Below are 22037 nucleotides of genomic sequence, written 5' to 3' on the forward strand. Positions count from 1 at the left end.
CGCTTTAACTGTCGTGACGCGCAAAACGTACCAGTCCCAAGGCGAATAGAGTATCTCAGGTGGGCGCCATTAGAAAAAAGTTACTTTATTTTTGGCGATTTTGACATGTCTGACGTCAGCCTCCTTTCCAATAAAAAACAAACAAACGAAAAGCAGGAGAAACTACATTTTTGTGTAAATTCAGTGAATGGCTTGGTAATATTGTGATTTGTGAGATTTAAACTAATCAAACTAATGAAAACAAAGTGCCGTGTGCTAAGTTGTGAAAGCAAAAATTTATATAAAGTCTTTAAATTCAGTTTGCTTGTTTTTATGCGGAAGACGCCGTGGCAAGAAAGCATGTGTTTTCTTCTGTTTCCAAGGCGCATTCATTAAAGATGGTGGCACTTGACCAACAACAATGTTTTGTACGTTAGATTGTCAAACCAAAGTATTTGCAAAGTAGAAAACAGAGAATGAATTTGCCTTGTTTCATTCTGGCCTCGCAGCCACATGGACACGGCGAAAGAAAAAAAAGAAATCATGTGTGTGTGCGTATAATTTCTTCTTCTTCTGTTTCCAAGGCACATTCATTAAAGATGGTGGCACTTGACCAACAACAATGTTTTGTACGTTAGATTGTCAAACCAAAGTATTTGCAAAGTAGAAAACAATGAATGAATTTGCCTTGTTTCATTCTGGTCTGGCAGCCACATGGACAAGGCGAAAGAAAAAAACAACAAATCAGCTGATTTACCGATACCACCTTTAATAGATTCGCCTTGGTTCTTTTTATTGCTTTCGCCTACTCAAGGTTGATTTATTTATTTAAATTCGCCTTGCGCCTACTCATCTTCTTCCAAGGCGAATTTATTACAGGTGACAGCAAACACATATAAGTAAAACCCTACATGTATTTGTTGTTGCGTTTGGTGCAAGCATCATGTCAAAATCAGCAAGCAAATGTAAACATACGAATGTAAACATACCAATACATACAAACAAAGCATATCATTTTGACATAAGCCATACCTACGGCGAAAAATTCAGCTGGGTGAATGCTGTCACCTTATTAAATCCACCTTGTCTTCTTCACAAACAAGTAATTCCCTTCCTTTGGCTTGTTTGTTCATCTGCTCTTACGACACGGCGAATTCGGAAGGCGCAATCGTGTATTCTATCATTCTTCGTATTACAGTAGTTATTTCGTGCCGAACGTTTTATTTGAAATAACGCATCAATAACTTCGTTTCCTTTGAGCTTAATTTTGCCCTAAAAACGATACACAAGCAGTATTACACTTAAAAGTAGTATATATTTAATTAAAACTGATTTATTCTCTTCCATATTCATTTCGTCGTAAACAATTTTATACTGCGCTTGATAAGCTAGGGTTGACCATCAGATTGTCATCACTTTACTAACACAACCCGTGGTGATGGTATTGTTGCAGAAATTATGAAACAGCGCGCGATGCGATCTCATAAAAAGTAACACCGTCGCAATTATTACTGCAAAAAATACACCAAAGCATTCGTAAGTGCAATTGGATAATTTTGTAAAAATGTGTAGCTATTAGCTCCAATGAATAGTCCAGGAGCCAGGAGTCATTTTGACCTCATCATTTCATGACGACTGATTTTAATACTGAAGGTAGACGTCATCCAATGGATGACGAAACCAACCGACAGCTGTGCGTGGGATGCTGCGAAACGTGTCGAAAAAGAATGTTTAACAACTCATTTGCCTGTTCAGCTGACGTAATTTCCCCCCTCTACGGCGCAGTTGACTATTTTTTTTATTCTGCTAAATGTCAACAATACACAAAAAAAATTTCAACCGGTATTAACTGACTTGGTTTTTCAACACGTTTCGTACCCTCCCACCATCACACCCATCGAGGGTGCGCCAGCTGACGTTCACTTTCGTTATTCACGAAAACTAAATCACAAGTATAGTCAAGAGTTAAAAACGCAGTCCAAAATCGACCCCTGGCTCCCGGACTAGAACGTTGTTTACGAGTAATTTGTTTTGTGTTCGCAAAACGTTTGTTTCAAATAAAATAGAGGGCAGGAAAAAACATGTATCAAAAAAGTTTATTCTACTAAAGAAAAAATTGTCCTGGCGGTAAAAATTAAAACTACTTTATGCATTCAATGAGTAATTATTTTTTAGAAAAACAAAAACATAGAATTAATTTAATGTACATACTGTAAACAATTCATAAAAAAAATATTTCCTTAGAAGAAAAGAGAATTTATAACTCTTAGAAAAAATTGTTGCTACAAGGCTTTCCTGGTTCCTCCAATTTAATAAGCTTATTCACTCTAATCAGGTTGCTTTTAAAAAAGGCCAAAGCACAATCGATGCTCTTTTGTACCTTGACCACTTCATTTGTGATGCTCTATCTAACAAAAACCACGTTTCCCTTCTCTCGCTTGATTTTGAAAAGGCTTTTGACCGTGTTGGCATACACGTAGTTCTAAGACAATTAATTAAATGGAAGGTAGGACCCCGTGTTTTTAATTTCGTAAAATCTTTCCTTTATAAACGTAAAATCAAAGTTTTTATTTCTGATACATCTTCTTCCACACTTCCCTTAGATAACGGAACTCCTCAGGGATCTCCGTTATCAGTTATTTTGTTCACCATAGCATTTGACGAAATTAGTTCTATTCTATTAAATTTTCCTAATATATGTCACCAGCTATATGCTGATGACCTTCTCCTATTTTCCAAATCTTCCGACCTGAATTCCATATCATCTTCCTTTGTAGATTTCCTTTATATATATCGTACTCTAAATCTAAATCATTCCACAACAAAATTGTAATTTTCCAACCATTTCATTTAATAATGTTAATATTACATGTTCTCCTACACTTAAGTTTCTTGGATTAGTTCTAGATAGTAAGTATGTATTTAAAGATCACTGTCAGTATATAAGAAATAGAATTATTAAAAACTCAAATATTGTTAAGTACCTATCATGTAAGCGCTCGCTCATTGGCCCAGCTCTATTAATTCAAGTCGTCAACGCTTTAATACTCTCAGTAATAAACTACGCTATTGAAATTTATGGACATCACTCAAATAACCATCTCAAACTGCTTGCTGCACCCTATCATTCAGCTATAAGAAGATCGCTTCGTGCATTTCCAACATCGCCTATAAAAAATTTATTAGCTGAATCTGGCCTTCCCTCACTAAGGGATAACATGGAAGACAGTACTATGAAACTCTACCCTAGGATTATTCTTGGTTCCAACAACTTGCTACGAAAAGTTTTGTTTTCATCGTCATCACGGATCCGATTGCCAAAAATTGAATCAGCTATATACATTTGCGCGATTTTCGCTAAAACAAATAACTTGCCATTAAAACCACCTAAATTACGTAAACTTTGTCATCCACCATGGTTGATTCCTAAAGAATCTTTTATAGACAATCTAGTCCGCCTACCTAAGAACATCACTCCTAATGCGATTTATATCGCTGAGTTTCGAGTAATCGCGAGCGAATTGAAACATAATAGTTGGAGATTTCTTTACACGGACGACTCTAAAAACTCAAATACGTCTTTTGCTGTCGTTAGCGAGAAAGGTAAGCCGATATCCTATGGGCTGCTTTTCCCTTTCTGTTCTATATTTATTGCTGAGGCCACCGCAATTTTCCACGCTGTTCTACATGATTCTAAAAACTCTGGAAAGTATGTAATATGTACCGACAGCTTATCATGTTTTCAAGCTATAAAAAATTGCTATAACCAAACTACTGTCATCAATTCAATTAGAGAATATCTTATTTTATATCAAAAGAAAATTAAGCTAATGTGGGTTCCTAGCCATACTGGTATAACAGGAAATTTTTACGCAGACGAATTAGCAAAAGATGCATCTAACGCGCCCACATTAACACTCAACTTCTTTACAAAATCTGATATATGTATATCGTCTCATCAATGAAAAGAGGCACTCGAAACTTTTCATCGATTGGATTTCTTATAATCATCATTATACAATAGTCAACTCAGCAAGGATCAAACCAGTATATCCTGCAACAATTCCAGCTAACTTTCTCACTCCATACATACGTCTCCGGATAGGACACACAATAGCTACGCATGCTCACCTCCTTGGTGGCATAAGAACCAATAACTGTCCATTTTGCAACGACACAGCAACTGTCCTCCACCTATTAGAATTTTGCCCAATGCTTCGATATAAAAGATAATGTTACTCTAATACGGATCCTATTTCCCTCCTTTCCAGCCCAACTGAGGAAAACATAAAAACCATATATAACTTTCTAAAAGATTGTGACCTATTGAGAAGAATTTAACACAAATCATTCATTCAACGGTCAGCTGATAGCCTCTGATGCTAGCGCTGCATGTTTTTAGGTTGTACATACATATGTAAATTTACATTGTATAAGCTTATATAAATAAATAAAAAAATAAAAATAACTTTTCTTTCGGTTTTCATCTCCACCTCATAAGCGGACTAAAATTGTGGAATTGTAAGGGTTCGGTTGTAGAAGGCCCCACTGTATAGGTACTCGTTTATTAATTATGCTTTATTGAATAACATTTTGCTAAGAGCCGCTCATGCAAATATTTGCGCAAGAAATCACAATTCAATGACTGAACAAGGTGGAACAGGCAATACAGTTGAGGTAAAAATATTGTCTCAGCATTGAAATCGTTTCGATTTTATGTTATTTTGCTATAACAGATGCAACTTCTGTGAAATATCTGAATTTTTTACAGTTTCAACAACCTAAATCAATTCTCACTAGTTAAGGCAAAGGTTTGTGCGCCGCAAACCTCAAATCCAATACTACAATCTAAAAGACTATACATATTTGAATGACTGTGACTGTAACCTTAAAGTTATTCCCAAACAAACTTCAACTTCCGATTTTGTTTTTGCTTTGAATTTATACAAAAATACAATTAAAAAAAAATGCGATCTTCTAAATTTTCAGTTTTTCAGCATATTATCCGGTTATAACGTTTTTATTTGTGGTATAGTGCAGAGGTGCGGTTTCGCATTTTCCAGCAGTAAGTTTGAATTTGCATTTTATAGTTGAGAAAAAGAAAATAAATTAGAGGTCTTATGGTATTGTGAAAATTAATATTATTTTTCATTTAGAAGCGCCACTAGTATTGAGCGTTCAGGTGCTGCACTAATAACGCGCGTATCTGATTGTGCTTGCCCTCCACCAGTGGTGGCCAAAAACTATTCGTAGAGAAAACAATTTGCCTGTATACGCTCTAGTTGATCAGAAAGTGTTTTTTGTTCCGAAGTCAAACGATATATCTCCTGCTGATCTTCGGCACTAAGCGGCTTGCGCTTAGCTTTACTCTGCATGGTACGTTTGTACGCTTCAAGTATTTCCTGGTCGACTGTGTCGAGTTTTCGTTTAATTTCTAGACGTTTGATTTCTTCAGCGGCAGACTCATGAAGTCGTTTCAGCGCAGCACCATTGTACTCAGCAATCGCTGATAGTTCCGAAATTAAACGTTTTATTTCAACATGTATTTCGTCTTCGTCATTGTTTGGGAAATCATTTAAATCCAGTATACCTTGTTCTATGAGTTCTCTTTTCACACGTTTCTCAATATCGATACAATTACGTAGCAATGATAGAGAACGAAAATTCATTTGTGCCGAAGAGTGCGTATTTTCGCTACTACTATTGCTGCTATCCGCCACTGCAGCTGCCGCCAGTTCGCTGGGGTTTTGTATCAGTTGCTCCTCCAGTAGCGCAGACACTAAACGTTGTGTCAAGGGTCCGGTGACACATTCGTCCATCATGGATTCAGCCTTCTTAATCATACTGGTTGCAGCAGTATTTTGTGGTTTCAAGCGATTTGAATTTGCATTAGGATTTGAAGCTTGTTGCACTTCTTTCATATCTTCCGTTGCCCAAATGGTGGAGTAATGTGGACCTAGCTCTGGTATAGGCGGCACCAATGGTCCGGAATATTGATCTAAGAGATCATCGAGCAAACGTAGATCCTCGTTCGTTAATGGCATACAATATGGTTCGACGGAAAGCCAAAATTTGTTTGGTGTATCATTTTTAGGCAATGTAACCTTTTGCAGATGATGATCACGATTCTGCCCATGACCATGTGAACCAGAGGGTGGCACATAATCCATGCTGTCATCCGTATTCGGTGCAACCGGACTGTTTTTAGCATGTTTTGTGTGTTTTAACGACGAGGCAGGTGTATGTTTGGGCTTTCGTACGCTTGACGTTTCCTCACGCTTACGTTTACCGCTAGACGAAGTACCCACATTAGTTGTGGGTGTTTCCCCACTGGCGCCATGTTTAGTGCGTCGTTCATTCCGTCGCTCATCTTTGTCTAAACTCTCGTATTCAGACTTTAAGACACGATAACGTAGCGCCACACTAGACAGCAGTGTTTCAAGCTCCAATTGTATATTATCCAAATCTTCAGCGGCTAAATGATCATCAGTAGACCGTTGTAGCGCTGCGTGGTATGTTGGTAATTGTTTGCTGTTGTCTTTTGTTTTTATAAACGGTATATTAATGGCACTGCTAGTAGCGTCAGTGTCAGGTTGGGACGCCGTCGAAACCGGGCCTGTCTTCCCGCCAGTTCTATTGCCACCTCCCGACGAGCTAGCACCAAATGCTGATGCTTTGAGGCCTTTTGCATTACTTGTAGCCATTGAATGTGGGTTTTTATAGCAAATATTTAATGAATTGCGTATTAATTGTAGCGTTTTCTTGATTCACACGATGTATTGATTCAGAATTACTACGTTCTTAGCTGTCAGTGATCGCGTTGCCAACTGAATTAGAATTTTTGTTTTCTTTCAAGGCAAATTGACTATTGAAGGTGGCGCCTTTCAAAAAAAAGTTACTTTATTTTTGGCGATTTTGACATGTCTGACGTCAGCCTCCTTTCCAATAAAAAACAAACAAACGAAAAGCAGGAGAAACTACATTTTTGTGTAAATTCAGTGAATGGCATGGTAATATTGTGATTTGTGAGATTTAACCTTAACCAATCAAAAATCGTGTGAAAACTCAAATGAATATGTATTAAGTCTCCAAATGCAGTTTTTTGCGTTTTAATGTAGAAGATTGATAGAATATCCAAGTTTTATAGAATATCACGTTGCGCCTTCCGAATTTGCTGTGTCGTCAGAAACCAGGAATAAACACAAAAAGAGGGTGAATTACTTGTTTGTGAAGAGGAAGAGTGGGTAAAATCAATGGAAACAACCAAACACAAGTAGTTATACGCATCCACATACATACACTTTCTTGCCACCGCGTCTTCCAGCTCCTGGTGACGCTCAAGCATGCATGTTCTGCAGCTTATATGTGTGCGTGTCGGGTGCTTGACGCTAATATTTAAAATTTTTGATTTTCATCATGCAAAAGCCGACAACAAGTATGTGTGACACGAAGCAAGTACGAGTGTCACCCGACACGCACACATATAAGCCTGCTGGACATGCATGCTTGAGCGACACCAGGGGCTATTCCGCATAAAAACACGAAAAAACTGCATTTGGAGACTTAATACATATTCATTTGTGATTTCACAATTTAATACGCGGCACGTCGTTTTCATTAGATTGTTTAGTTGACATCTCACAAATTACAATATTATCATGCCATCCACAAATATGTATTTTATCTTTTGTTTGTTTTTTATTAGAAAGGAGCTTGACGTCAGACTTGTCAAAATCGCGTAAAATAAAGTATCGGTTAATGTAAAGTATCGGTTCGAAGCTCGGTGAAACACCAAAATGAATAAAATATTTTTTTTAATAGCGGTCGACCTTCGGCAGTCAATGGCAAACCTCCGAACGTATTTCTGCCATGAAAAAGCTACTCATAAAAAATATTTTCGGAGTCGGCTTAAAACTATAGGTCCCTCCATTTGCGGAACAACTTCAAGACGCACGCCACAAATAGGAGGAGGAGCTCGAACAAACACCCAAGAAGGGTGTACGCGCCAATTATATATATAAAGGGTGGTTAAATTTCAACGGCCGATGTTGAATGTGAACCACACCTAAACGTCAACGACACCGTTGGACTTCTTTCTTTGGGGTTATTTGAAAGAAAAGGTGTACGTCGATAAGCCAGCAACAATTCAAGAGCTAAAGGATGACATAATTCGGCACATTAACGGCATAGAACCTCAATCATGCCTCAGCGTCATCGAAAATTTGGACCATCGGATGGAGGTGTGCCGTCGAGGCCGCGGCGGCCAGTTGGCCGATATTTTGTTCCATACGTAATTGAACCATACCAATATTACCAAATTAAGAAAAATGACAATATTTTCGTAAAAAAATAGTATTTTATTCAAAATCAACACCGGCTCTTCAAACTTAACCACCCTTTAGATCAGGAGCTATGTATTTGCATTTGGTGGTCTTTGGAGGTGTGTCGCCGAGGCTGCGGTGACCATTTGACCGATATTTTCTTCCATACGTAATTGAACCATACCTATATTATCATAATAAAGAAAAATGACAATAATTTCCTAAAAAATTGTATTTTATTCAAAATCAACATCGGCTCTTGAAACTTAACCACCCCTTATAAGTCAATAGCCCTGGTAGCTAAATCTTTTATGTTAGATTAATCTATAATTTTAATTATATTTTAAAAAATAACAATAATAACAATAAAGTAACTGTTTTGGAAAGGCGCCACCTATGATGCTCAAATCGCCTTGGCACCACCCTTGTTTGAATTCGCCCTGGCATCTCTCAGCTGTTCTTTGTTTAGTTGCAGTTGCGAATTTGTCGTGTTTGGTGTTTTCTAAAATTTGTTCCGTATTTTATTTAAATTAACTTAAGAAATTTATCTTGTTTTGCTTAAAGAATCAATTAAGCTATGCCAGTAATTCTAAGAAAAGTGAAAATGTGCTTAAAAGTGGCTAGTAATTAAATGAATTGATTGAAAATAAGCTACTTACTTTGGGTGTTAATTAAACGGTTGTGATATCAGTTTTCAATTAGAAGCAAAAAAGTGTGATAAATTTAATCAGCTAATAGGCGCGACAACGGCGACCATCAACCAAGCAACATTCAACGCTGATATATTCAATGCAAGGGGTAATTTTTTTGGAATTCTCGTTTTTCTTCATGTTTCACTCACAGCCATTGGGTGAACGGTCAATGAACATCCAATAAATACATACATACATACATATTTATATGAAATTTTTTTATTTTAAATATATGTACATTTATTTGTACATATAACTTATAGAAGTTGTGCGATTGCTGCTTGTACTGAGCATCCTTCAGAGATTTAATTGAAATTAAAGTAATTGTGATTACAACAACACCATTAAAATCTCTAAAAGATTAATTATATTCGAAATGTTATCGTAAAAATCAGGGAGTTCCCAGAAATGTGTTGTTCGACAGGTTTGAGTGAATGAGGTGCAATTTTCTTAGCGTTTGTTTCTAATGGGCTCTGTTTTAATACTCTGTATTCAAGCATTTCAAGCCACTTTAGAACTTTTTTTCTTTATAGAATTTCTATGGAAGTAAGATTTAAAGTCATTGATTTAATGCCTTTCATGTGACTGCAAAATAAAATGCGGCGTTTTGCGTACATTGAAGGTGCATTTTGTTGTCCAGTTCGCTTTAATTGGTTGCAGTAGTTTTGGAAAAAACGAGGAAATGATACACAAATATTGTTTTACATTTTGAAAGTAGCTCTTCATAATTTATTTACCAATTAAAATTTAATTGAACCATAAAAATTAGCAAATCTTTTGCAGTGCAGTTTAATTACAGTGACGGACATAAGTATAGGCACAAACGACAATGGAATAAAAATGTGTTAAGTTTTTCAAATCAACAATAACAAAAACTGTTTATTCCACATATGTAAGGGCAATACTGCTGTTTCCGTGGCGCCGCAATTTAATGGCGGATTCTTATAGAACTCGACAAAAGAAAACGAAATGAAAGAGTAAACTTTTTTCATATCTCGCTTAGTTTTCGAGATATTAAATAAAAAATAATAATACAATAATAATAATAATTTTTTCTTCAGTTTCGATAGAATTCGGAGAGAGAAGACAAAATATAGGAGTAAAATTTTTCGACATCCCGCGCTTAAAAAAATAACCCTCATCAGTCCAACTCCGGCTACGCAATCCACAGTATTTTTATTCAATATCTCGAAAACTAAGCGAGATATCAAAAAATTGTACTATTTCATTTCGTTTTCTTTTGTCGAGTTCTATAAGAATCCGCCATAATATTGCGGCGCCACGGTAACAGCAGAATCCCCCACATAAGTTACGCATACTCATATTATATTTTAGTTAAAAAATCAAGTTTTGATTTTCGACAATTCACAGTGCTTAAATCATGAATTAAAAGAAAAGCAAAAGTACAGCAACATTTGCTGAACAAAAGTATAGGCACAGTTCTTTTATATGTTTAAAATTTAAAAACACACTACACCTATGCTAGATTTATGTGATGTTCATGTAAATGCACTAAATGAGATAAATTGTGTGCTTGCCCGGCTCTGTTAATAATATAAATATGTTATGACAATTACAATTCTAATCTTAACGTTGTGATGTTCAGTTTTTGTTTTGAATGTGTCGATGATTGGGAGGTAGTACAGTCCATACTTAGTGTCAAGTCGAATGCGGCCGGCCTGAATGGAATTCATCCAAAATTTATAAAATGCCTGAATGGAATTCATCCAAAATTTATAAAATGCCTGTTACCAAAGATCTTAAATTATCTTACCTATGCTCTGAATACCGTCTTAACCACGTCAATCTTTCCCAACTCTTGGAAGAGAGCCAAAATCATACCAATTAAGAAAGCGAATGGAGACTACCGCCCGATTGCAATATTGCCGTTCTTATCCAAAGTTCTTGAGCGTATTATGCATCGCCAAATAAACACATTTCTGAATAACAACGCCTTGGTGAACACATTGCAGTCGGGGTTTAGATGTAGTAGGAGCTGCATCACAGCACTACTAAAAGTGTCTAATGACATAAGGCTCAACATTGACAAAAAGCATGTGACTTGTCTAACCCTACTTGACCATTCCAAAGCATTTGACTCCGTAGACCATAAACTCTTAATTTTGAAGCTTCAAAACTTAGTTAGCTTTTCAACGTCGGCTTTGACTCTTATAGAAACGTATCTTAGTGACCGATTACAAGTCGTATGTGGTGATAATACCATGTCAAACTTTCTCCCTGTAACCAGAGGTGTACCTCAAGGCTCTATCCTTGGCCCCCTTTTATTTGTTTTGTACATTAACGATTTGTTCGGTGTGATTAAATATAGTGATGTCCATGTATATGCTGATGACGTTCAATTATATGTTAGTTGTCCCATTAGCTGTATTGATATTTGCATAAGTAATATGAATTCTGATTTGAGCCTCACAAGCAAGTGGGCTTCTGACAACGGATGAATTCTTAATCCTGGTAAGTCCCAATGTATCGTTATTTACAAAAAATATATCAAGCTATACACAAGTCAAACTAAATGACAAATATGTGGACAATGTTACAAATTTAGGGGTTACATTTAATAGAACTTTGACATGGAGCAACCACATCTTTACTGTCATAGGTTAAGTTTATGGTATGCTCTGAAATTTATGGACAACTCAATATTTTACACCAGTAAACATTCGACTGCTACTAGCTAAAACGTACATATTTGTTACCAATGTTACTGTATGGTTGTGAGTTATATACTCCTTGTGATAGTGTGTGTCGTAGTAAGCTTAATGTTTTGTATAACAACATTGCAAGATACGTGTACTGTAAAAAACCTTATGACCATATTTCTGTTTTTGCGAAAAAAATTGCTTCCGTATCCTTTTACGACTTGCTTAGGTTTAAATGTTTAGTTTTACTCCACAAGATCATAAACACTCAAAAACCCAGATACCTCAAAGATCGACTTATACTTTCAAAGTCCTGCCGTTCGTTAAACTTAGTCCCGATGAAATACAGTTGTTTGGTGATTGAACGTCAATACTTTGTGTTCTCTGTCCGTCTTTGGAATACCTTACCTTACAAAATTAAACGTATAAAAGAAAGCTCGTATTTCAAAAATAAATTGCTTCGCTACCTTGCCGAAAATTGCTGAATGTACTCAAATGGTTCCACATTATTTAAATCTCTTCCAATTAAACCCTACTCCTACTACTACTATTTTTACCTTACTTTCCTTTTGATAGTTTCCCCAACTTATACTTCTTTACTACTATCTGTAATTTTAATTTTGATTTTACTGTATCCTTTTATGTAATATAAACTATTCTTGAGGTCAATCATTGTAAAAATAACCTATAGTTGTACGTTTGACTTTAATAATAATAAAATAAAAATAAATAACTAAAAGTTAGTACTTCGTTGGACGGCCTTTTTGTCTTAAGGGGACAGATACCTGTAAACGGCCGTATTTTCCCTGATTTTCATTAAAATTATTTAAGTGAAGAAGAAGTCAATATATTTTTTTCGAAATTGGCATACAATTTATTTATACATTAAAATAATATAAAATTTTTTTTTTTTTTTAATCATTTAAAATGGCGGATGTACACTCAATTCTTCCAGGAAGGTCGCAGCGGTGCTTCTCAATTGGCGGGCATTGTAGCATTGGCGTCAGTGACCTGAATACAAAAAACCAAAAATTTTTTTTTGTTTTTAATGTTATAATTTCTATATGAATTAAACAAAAATGGGGGTAAAAAATTCGCGGAATAAAATGCTTAAAAAACCTATTTGGGGCGAATTTTCCTACTATTTTTGTTTCGAAAAAATTATTTTTTTGAAAAATTTTCGAATACTTGTATTCGCATAGAAAGTAATATCATAAAAAAGATGTGTGCAAAATTTCAAGGAGATCGGTCGATAACTTTTCGAGTTATAGCCTACCCCAATACGAAAAATATAATTTTGAGAAAAACGCGTCTAAAGTTTGAATACAACGTAACTATACCTCTCCCAGCGCTCGAACGCAAAGAATAGAGTCGCCACGGTTTTTTTTTCCATATTCTTAAAGGATTATATTATATTAATATTTTATGAAAAAAAAAAATCAAAATTTTACAGGTATCTGTCCCTGTACGGCTTTCACTCTATTTGGCATTGAGTGCACTAAACTTTTCGTAAATTCTTCGTCAATATCAAGCCATTCTTCTTTTAATGCTGCTTTCAATTCAGGCTTCATGGAAATCGCACCTTTTCTGACTCGTTGTTCCAATTCCTCCCACGAGTGCTAAATAGGATTGAAGTCCGGAGACTGTGAGAGGTTGTGGCAGAAGATGTGCCGTGTGATAAGCAAGCCACATCTTTACATCATGCACCGTGTGCTTAGGGTCATTGTCATGCTGAAATGCGAAAAAGTTTGGCAGATTCAACTGATCTGCACTTTTTTGAGATTTTCCTTCAATATGTTTAAATAAACTGATTTGTCCATAAGGCCTGCAATAAATACGTAGTTACGTATTCCTAGCTTCTTAAGATCGTGTTCCACTGCGTCTATCCAACGGTTCCTCGGTCTGCCTTTGGCCTTCACGCCCATTAGCTTTCCTGTCAAGGCTTTCTTCACGGTACAGTCAACAGGCATACGGATCACATGACCTAGCCATCTTATGCGCTGCGCTTTAGCAAAACGCACAGCTGTCCCGTTCTGAGTTAGATCGTTCAGTTCACAGTTCCGTCGCGATCTGGGCTGATGAAATTTTCGAATCATTTCTCACTTTTCGATCGCTCTCGGTCTGTTAATTTGCGCGGACGACCACTTCGCTGCAAATTCTGAAATTCATATGGGCATTTCTCCAATGTCGAATGCGACATTCGTACGCATTCAAAGTGAAAAAAAACATATACCAAAACATTATTTTATTTTGACAAAAGGCGAAAGCTATAGCACTTGATTGGCACTATGATTGGTGCTAAGGTTGATTTTGGGAAATTATTCGTTTTCAAGATATATTAATTACAAAAAATCAAGCCATTCGCATGCGACAAAAACAGAAGTCGCTTTCAAAGCAAAAAAATCAAACACTTTTTTCAGCGAAACCTGGAGAAATATATTAATGCGACTAATTTTTAAATGTTATGCATTGATGTATCTTAATAATGCTTTTTATTTTATTCAAAAATTTTAAGTAGTTTATTTTTTATTTAATTTTAATCATTGTTGCACGCGACATGTCGCATGCGACATTTTGTTCCATCATACTTTTTATGTTTATTTTTTTACTTTTTATGTAATTAGACATGCAAAAGATGATTATAAATGATTTTTAATATATTCAATATATTTATTTTCACAACCAAAATTATAAACTTAACAAAATATCTTCAATAAAGAAAAACAAAAATAAGTATATTAATCTTATATACTATGTAAAAACAAAGAACGGAAACTAACTTAACGGAGAATAGTATTACTAATGTCAAATAAAGTTCTTTTAATGGAATATGCAGTCCTAGCTGCTTCTAACTGTTGGCCATCGCAACAAAACGAATGCAACTGGGATATACCTGGAATATTTTTCACTTCCTTCCATTTTTCGTCCAACTTATAATGAAGAGACAAATTTTCAATTTGAGCAGATGGCATAAAATACATTTTAATTCCATTTGTGTTGTTTTGTGCACATTGATAAAACGATAGTGCGTCTGGTAAAAAAACGTTTTTAGATTTTGTTATTTGCCACACTTTTCTTTTAATGACGGCTCCAACTCCATCAACGGCTCCCTTTCCGTGAGAACTGGCATTACTAGTCATTAACATAAAGCGCTTAGCTATTAATTTGCCTTCAATTATAATGGCGTCTTTCTTTCCCGAAGCTTGCACACTAATATTATCATTCTGATAAAAAGCATTGATGGCATTAATTAGGCTTTCTGGTACGGTTCTGTTGGATTGGTTAACGTTTTTCTTTTCTTCAAACTGCTTATATTTTTTTACCAGGACTTCAAGAACTTTTAGCCTTCTGTGCATGTCTTTTGGTATCGCTTTCTCCACTTTTTTAACAGCTTTCGCCAAGGTTTGTCTACATTCGTACGATGCGTTTCGGCTTTGACGTGCATATGACATTCCATTTTCTAAGAGTTTTTGACGCCTCTCTCGTTGTCGTATGCGATTATATTTCCGTTTTTCTTGAATTATATCTTCTTTGCCTTCAGCCAGTGCTCTCCACGTCTGTCTAGCTTTCCGCATTCTTTCCTTGTTTCTTAATTTATAGTTTTGTAATTTTGTTTCATAATCCTTTAATCTTTCTCTCCACCGTTTACAGTTCGCCTTATTTTTCTCGCCGCCGTTTTTACTCATCTACATTCAAAAATTTGATATTTTGTATTTACATACAGTAATAAAGATATTTTCGAACGAAAATTTATTTTGAATCCGTACATTTTACACTTACGATGTCGCACGCTACAAGCTTTAAATAAGTAAAAAGAGCAAAGCGCTGATTATTTTCCAGCAAAGTTTTGTTTATTTAATTAGCAATAAAAATATCTATTTGTTACTAATATTTGATGCAAATTGTACAAATACCTTCGACTCACTGATAACAAATGTTCTTTTTCAATGTCGCACGCGACATCGAGTTATACGGTAAATCAAAGAAAAAATTTACCGTAATTGGCAATCGCATCGTTCCTTTTACATTTTTCTTACATTCTTTACATATAAACCGAGATTTAAAAAAACAAAAGACACGGCATAATATATCTTATCAAGATCATTAATCAAAACAAAACATGCAACAGAAATGTTTAAAATGGAATTTTTGCACTGGTTCGACTTTGCATTCGAATATTTCAAAATGTGGTATGTACAAATGTAAAATTTGTTTACATTAGTTACATTTGATAGATTCCCTATAAAAATATGTTAAAACAACATAATTTTATATACTTTGAATTTTTTGGCTTCGGTTGACATTTCTGTGGAAATGCCCATATGCTCTTTGAAGCGGGTAACAATGGTGCGAATGATGAAACGGACTCATTGTGACAAAAAAATCTTACACAACCGCACTAATTTTCACTGATCTTGCAAAGAAAACTAGTAAAATTTAAGTAACGGTATATTAGAACATGTTTTGTAAAAAATAATGAGGAAAGCTTATTGTGCCTATACTTTTGTCCGGCACTGTATATTTCGACCTTTACCTTGGCACAGTTAGAGATAGCGTTTTCTGCTTATTTTCTGTTGCAATACAAAGTAATGCCACTACTAAATGTCTATTATTAGTTTCAAATGTAAATTGATTTTCTATTACTAGATGATCGGTTTTGGTGTAAAGTTGGTTTTGATGACTTTTTACGTAGCCTTTCGGTAATAAAAATAAAAGATTACTGCTGTAATGGCTATCATTCAAGGATTCACCCTTCTCAGACAACTTCGAGGCACAAGAGCCGATAAAGTTAAGAGCTGTCATATCAACAAGCCGCTATTAACTAAAAAAACTAAAAAATATTTACACTTATTCTAATGTCATTTGATTGTCTACACAATCAAAACTGTCGATAGGTTTATATGATAAGTAAATTATATCTTCACTGGTCCTACATCACCCTGATTAGACGATTATTACATACGCCTCTGTATATGGTGGTGGCTATGCGTACGACATCTGGTTATGCCCTTAATGCCATCCTGAACTTGCAACTTCTAGATCTTTGAATTAGAAAGGAAGCGTTGAAGGCAGCGTACAGGACCCTTAACGGGGTCTGGGGAAGCGAAGATTATACTGGCCACTGTCAGATATTCCACCAGTTGTCCGTGGGGTGCACATTGCTCTCGATGCTAGCGGACAATTGGGTGCTTTACGTTAGCTTCGGTAGGAAATATGATGTTTCGATTCCAGATAGTGATCAATGGTTAAGTCCAGAGAACCTATTAACGGGATATCAGCACAATTTCTACACCGACGGATCCAAAACCAGTGATGGTAGCGGATCTCTATGGTACTTAGACGAAGACAATAAGTACTCATATGCCACAGGACAGATAGCCACGGTATTCTTTACGGAAGTCTATGCCATCTTGAACGTGGCATATTGGGTAATTGAGAAATAGTGGCGGGGTAGCAATATTGGAATTTGTAGTGACATTCAACCTGCATTGAAAGCCCTTTCTAACCCACGCTGCTCTTCGAAGTTAGTCGGTGAATGTAAGACTAAACTGAACAGTGTTGCAAAACACAACAAAGTTAGTCTTATTTGGGTGTCTGGACATTGTGGTATTACAGGGAATGAGTTAGCTGTTAAACTGGCTAATGAAGGCTCTGCAAATATGCCACTAGACCCCGAACCCTTTCTAGGTGTCAATTTTGCATCGATTCAACTATGGATTGACGACTTCATGAGGTCTGCCCATAGAGGACGTTAGTCTGGGTTGAACTCGTGCAGAGTAGCCAAGTGTTTTGTGAAAGAACCAAACAGGAAAACATCGACCTTTCTCCTAAAACTCAGCCGGAAATAACTGAGAGTACTGTTGCGTGTAATCACAGGGCACAACACCTATGGTCAGCATATGGGTGCCATGGGGGTAATCGGCAGCCCGATATGCCTATGCTGTTTTGAAGATGACGACACTGCAGATCATTTTCTCTGTAGCTGTCCGGCGTTTTCAAGAATCAGACTTAGGATATTGAGTTGCGATATACTGAGTATGGATAAAGTTCATACTCTTCATCTTCTGGATCGCTGAAGATTCATCAATGATTCCAAGAGATTTGTGGAAGAGTGACCTCAATCTAATTTATCCATCTTACCACCCGCCTTTTTATCTTTCCTATCTCTCTATTCTTTCTATGAAAGAAATCTATCGGGGTGTAGTACAATGGTCTCCTAATTGGGTGCTTGGACTTGTCCAACCCCCCACAAATCTAATCTAAGTTAAATCTTTAAACATGGAAGAAAGAAGATAAATATTAAAGGGACTCATATCCGCCCAATTACTTCAGCAGTGAATAACAAAATTGTGCAATTGTTTTGAATAACCCGTTACGTGAATTCATGCGTTCCTTTTCTACCTATCTATTCTAATTAAAAGTAAAGTTCTTGTTTTTCGGTTAAAAAATTTCCAATATTTTATTAGCAAATTTCCGTTCGATCGTTGGAGAGCCAAGTAGAAAGCAAACTTTGTGGTTGTTTAGGGTTTTTTTGGGCAAATATTTATCAAGCGCTAATTGTTAATTTCCGAGTGTATTTCCCTCTACAGACTGTCGCCGTTGTATGTGCGGTGTGTTTGCGTATGTCTGATTTAATCTTGGTTAAAGATTTAATTATTTTTATATTATGTTTACCAGTATAAAGCCAACAATTGCAGCAAATGTGGAGATAAGCAGAACAAGACCAAAAATATATGTAAGCACAAACTCATTTCAGTGATACTCAGTGATAAGGGCTTGCCAAACTCAACTCTCTACGAACTGCTTAGAATGCTATTATTTGCTATTTATTGTAAATTTCAAGTTGAAACTGAATACTTAAGCACTACATATGTATGGGCGTGTGTCATTTGCTTGGAAAGCATATTTTTTGATAGGAAGTGGTGTACTTATGGGGTTAGGGGTAGTCAGAATTTTCAGAAAATTGGATTTTTTTTGCACTTTCTTAAAGTATAATATCTTAAAAATATTGTGTGAAAATTTAAAGGGAATCCGATAAAACACTTTTCGAGTTATTCAACAATTAACAAAGGGCGCTCGGGCGCTCCGGATATCGATAGCAAAACTTTAAATGCGTTTTTCTCAAAAAATTTGATTTTTTGAATTGGGGATCGCTGTAACTTAAAAACCGCTTGGTAGATTTCTATACAATTTTTACTGCTTTTGAAAAAAATAAAAAATTCGTGCCCCATCGAAGGATTTTTTTTTCAAAAATTTCGATTTTGTTTAAATAATTAATTTTCGGTTTTTTCTCGAAAATCTGAAAAATATTTCCTGAGGCCACCATATTGTTAATTTTGAAAAAAAGCTTGGATCAGGCACAAGATTACCTATTAATAAAACTAATTTATCTTGTCCGATTGATTTTAGATGCATCTCCAGGGACTTGTGATGAACACCGCAAGAGACTTCTGGAGAAACGGGCTCCATACAAACAGCGATAACTTTTACGGGTTGGTGTCGAAATTCTGTATGTACAAAATTCTAAAAACAAAATTCTGCTTTTTAAAATTCTGCTTTTATAAAATTCTGCTTTCTAAAATTCTGCTTTCAAAATTCTGTATTACAAAATTCTGTATTAAAATATAATGTTAACAATGTTAAAGAGGTAATGTAAGTATTTAATTTATTATTATTATTCGAGATATTAAATAAAAAAAATAATAATAATAATATTATTGTATAATAATAATTTTTTCTTCAGTTTCGATAGAATCCACTTTTTTTCGCGTGGGCGGCCTTCGGCCGCGCTTCAAAAAAATAACCCTCATCAGTCCGACTCCGGCTACGCAATCCACAGTATTTTTGCGTAGAACTCTTCTAAAAAAAACGAACAGCTGCGAAGAATTATTAAGAAAAGAAATGAATTAAGTCACACTACATATTTAAAAAGAATTCCAAAAAATATTGTAATTGGCTAAACTAAAATATTGTTATCGCTTAAACATATACATATGTATATTTATGGAATAAATGTTTATTTTGTTACTTCTTGTATGACGAAAATCACAAAACTTGAATAAAGCAGAATTTTTCACATTAAACATGCAGAATTTTGAAAAAGCAGAATTTTAAAAGGCGGAATTTTAAAAAAGAGAATTTTAAAAAGCAGAATTTTTTTGCAATTTACAGAATTTTGTCACCCAGAATTTTGTAATACAGAATAATGACACGCTCCCAACTTTTACAATTATTAATTTTTTGTTTTGAAATTTTGCTCAAGTCAAGTCGAAATAACTCAAGTTGAAAATCATCATTTTTTCGGGCCTCTGATTACACTTAACCCCCTATTGGGAATGTCATTTTTATGTTTAAAGTGACAGAATGAAATTTAATACTTTTTTTAAACTTTCAAAAGAAAATCTATTTTTATAATGTTTTGTTGTATATATTTATTTATAAGGTCTGTTCATGATTCAATGATAAAAGGTTTGCTCAGTAAGCAGCTTTCTCGTTCTCTCTTGACAAATCGGCTCCCTTAGCAAGACACTGGGTTGCTCGGTCTAGAAATTTTGAGTAAAAGTGGAGGAAAAGAAAAAACATTTCATTTCCAATATGGTCTGCTTACGAGCAACAACTCCCTAAAGAGTTTTCATCGGTTCAGGACTATGGTAGTATGATATGAAATACATACCGTTTAAGTCAGGACATGACAGAGTAATTGAGGTAATCCGAGATCGATAAGTGGAGAATTTACAAAGCTTTATTTCTTGTGATGTGGTGATTTAGACGGAATTCATGTTGCAGGGAGAATAATTGGATAGTCTCGACGCGATCGATAACATTTCAGACTTCATTATAAAAAAGTTGGGATTGACGGAACTTGTTTCCAATGAGCCCCCCTTCCCATGCATGGATGAAGTGTCCAGAGGAGGCTTAGCAAAGCACAGTACCAGCATGAAAAAACTCCACATAAAACTGTAGGTCCTTCCATTTATGCAATAACATCAAGACGCGCGCTACAAATAGGAGGAGGATCACGGCCAAACACCTAACAGAATTGTATGTGCCAATTATTTATTTATTTTTACCAAAAAAGTTTCATATTGGCGAACTTTGTAACTTCGCGATAGTTTTTAAATTTAAAAATTAATTCACAAAATAAAAACTTGGATCAAGTGAAAAAATTTCTTGTTTTAATATTAGACTTGCCAATTTCCGCTAATAACTTCTATTTGTACCATTCTTTACTTTCAAATATTAATTGAAATTTATTTTTTAAACCGTTCGCAGTTTCTTTCCATTTAAGTAAGAAAATACTTTTTTGCTACCATTTTTACCAAAAAGGATTTAATATTTTTCACTTTATTCACCTTCTTAAATTAAACCTTTTGTAAGGGAGTGTCAAAAATCGAATGTCACTAGTGAGCAAACCTTTAGTAATTGAATCATGAGGTCTGTTCATGTATTTAATTATATAATTTCCGAGAATTCTCTCTGAAAGAGAAAAATATCAAAAAACTATTGGGTATGCGAATAAGTTGTCGTCCTTTCTTAGCCAAAGTTACGAATTATTTAAACAATTAAATAAATAATACCTGATATTATGTGAAGTATGTGCCATTGAAAGCTATAACTTTACCCATCTTACAGGCAGCATACGGATTCCTCTGACGAAAAATTCCAGTTTTTTGACTTGATCCATTCATTGAGCCAGTTTGTGATGCTCTCGTAAGAAGTGAACCGCTCTCCAATAAGGGCTGGCTGCATTGATCGGAACAGATGGTAATATGAAGCTGCAATGTCTGGGAATACGGCGGGTGGGGCAAGATTTCCCAATTTAGTCCCTCTAAATATTTCTGGACCGATTTAGCAACGTGTGACCTGGCGTTGGTATGTAGCAAAATCAGTTTGTCATGTCTACCGTCCCATTCCGGCCGCTTTTCTTTGGGAGCTCGATTCAAACGCATTAGCTGTTGGTTTCAGATGGTTTAAGGAGTTCATAATAGATGACACCGTTCTGATCCTACCAGATACACAACATAACCTTTGAAGCCTGAATATTTTTTCGCTGTTATTGTTGCAACAACAGCATAAATATTTCCCATACTTACGTACGGGGAATGCTGCTGGAGTGACAGCCCTTGGTCCGATATAAATTCGGGTCGTTGATGTAACACCCAGTTACCTGCTTTCTGGACCATTCCCATTCACTCTTTAGACAAGGGTTCGACATGCGTCTTCATCCAATAATTGTTGTAGTTGAGTATCTTCGAATTTTTTCGGTGCACTTTCGCGATCTTTATCACTCACGTCGAAATGGCCACTTTGGAAGCGATCAAACCACTCTTTCCAAGTTGTATTCGATAGAGCGAGAGTACCGTAAATATTGATCAATATGTGAT

The 22037-nt window shown here is 35.5% G+C and overlaps 2 protein-coding genes across 2 annotated transcripts in view; one reads left to right on the forward strand and one right to left on the reverse strand.

Moving 5' to 3' along the window:
- Window positions 1-4507: 4507 nt before the first annotated feature.
- Window positions 4508-6815, reverse strand: LOC128857385 (transcriptional adapter 3). Its single transcript, XM_054093128.1, has one exon. The coding sequence runs from the start codon at window positions 6681-6683 to the stop codon at window positions 5223-5225; it is 1461 nt and encodes a 486-aa protein (XP_053949103.1). The 5' UTR covers window positions 6684-6815; the 3' UTR covers window positions 4508-5222.
- A 1958-nt stretch (window positions 6816-8773) lies between these two features.
- Window positions 8774-22037, forward strand: part of LOC128857387 (xenotropic and polytropic retrovirus receptor 1-like) — a 44802-nt gene continuing 31538 nt past the window's right edge. The window contains exon 1 of the mRNA XM_054093129.1: window positions 8774-9098. The gene's annotated coding sequence lies outside the window, so the exon portion shown is untranslated. The remainder of the gene's footprint in view (window positions 9099-22037) is intronic.

This window comes from Anastrepha ludens, chromosome 3 (assembly GCF_028408465.1).
Source record: "Anastrepha ludens isolate Willacy chromosome 3, idAnaLude1.1, whole genome shotgun sequence".
NCBI classification, from domain to species: domain Eukaryota; kingdom Metazoa; phylum Arthropoda; class Insecta; order Diptera; family Tephritidae; genus Anastrepha; species Anastrepha ludens.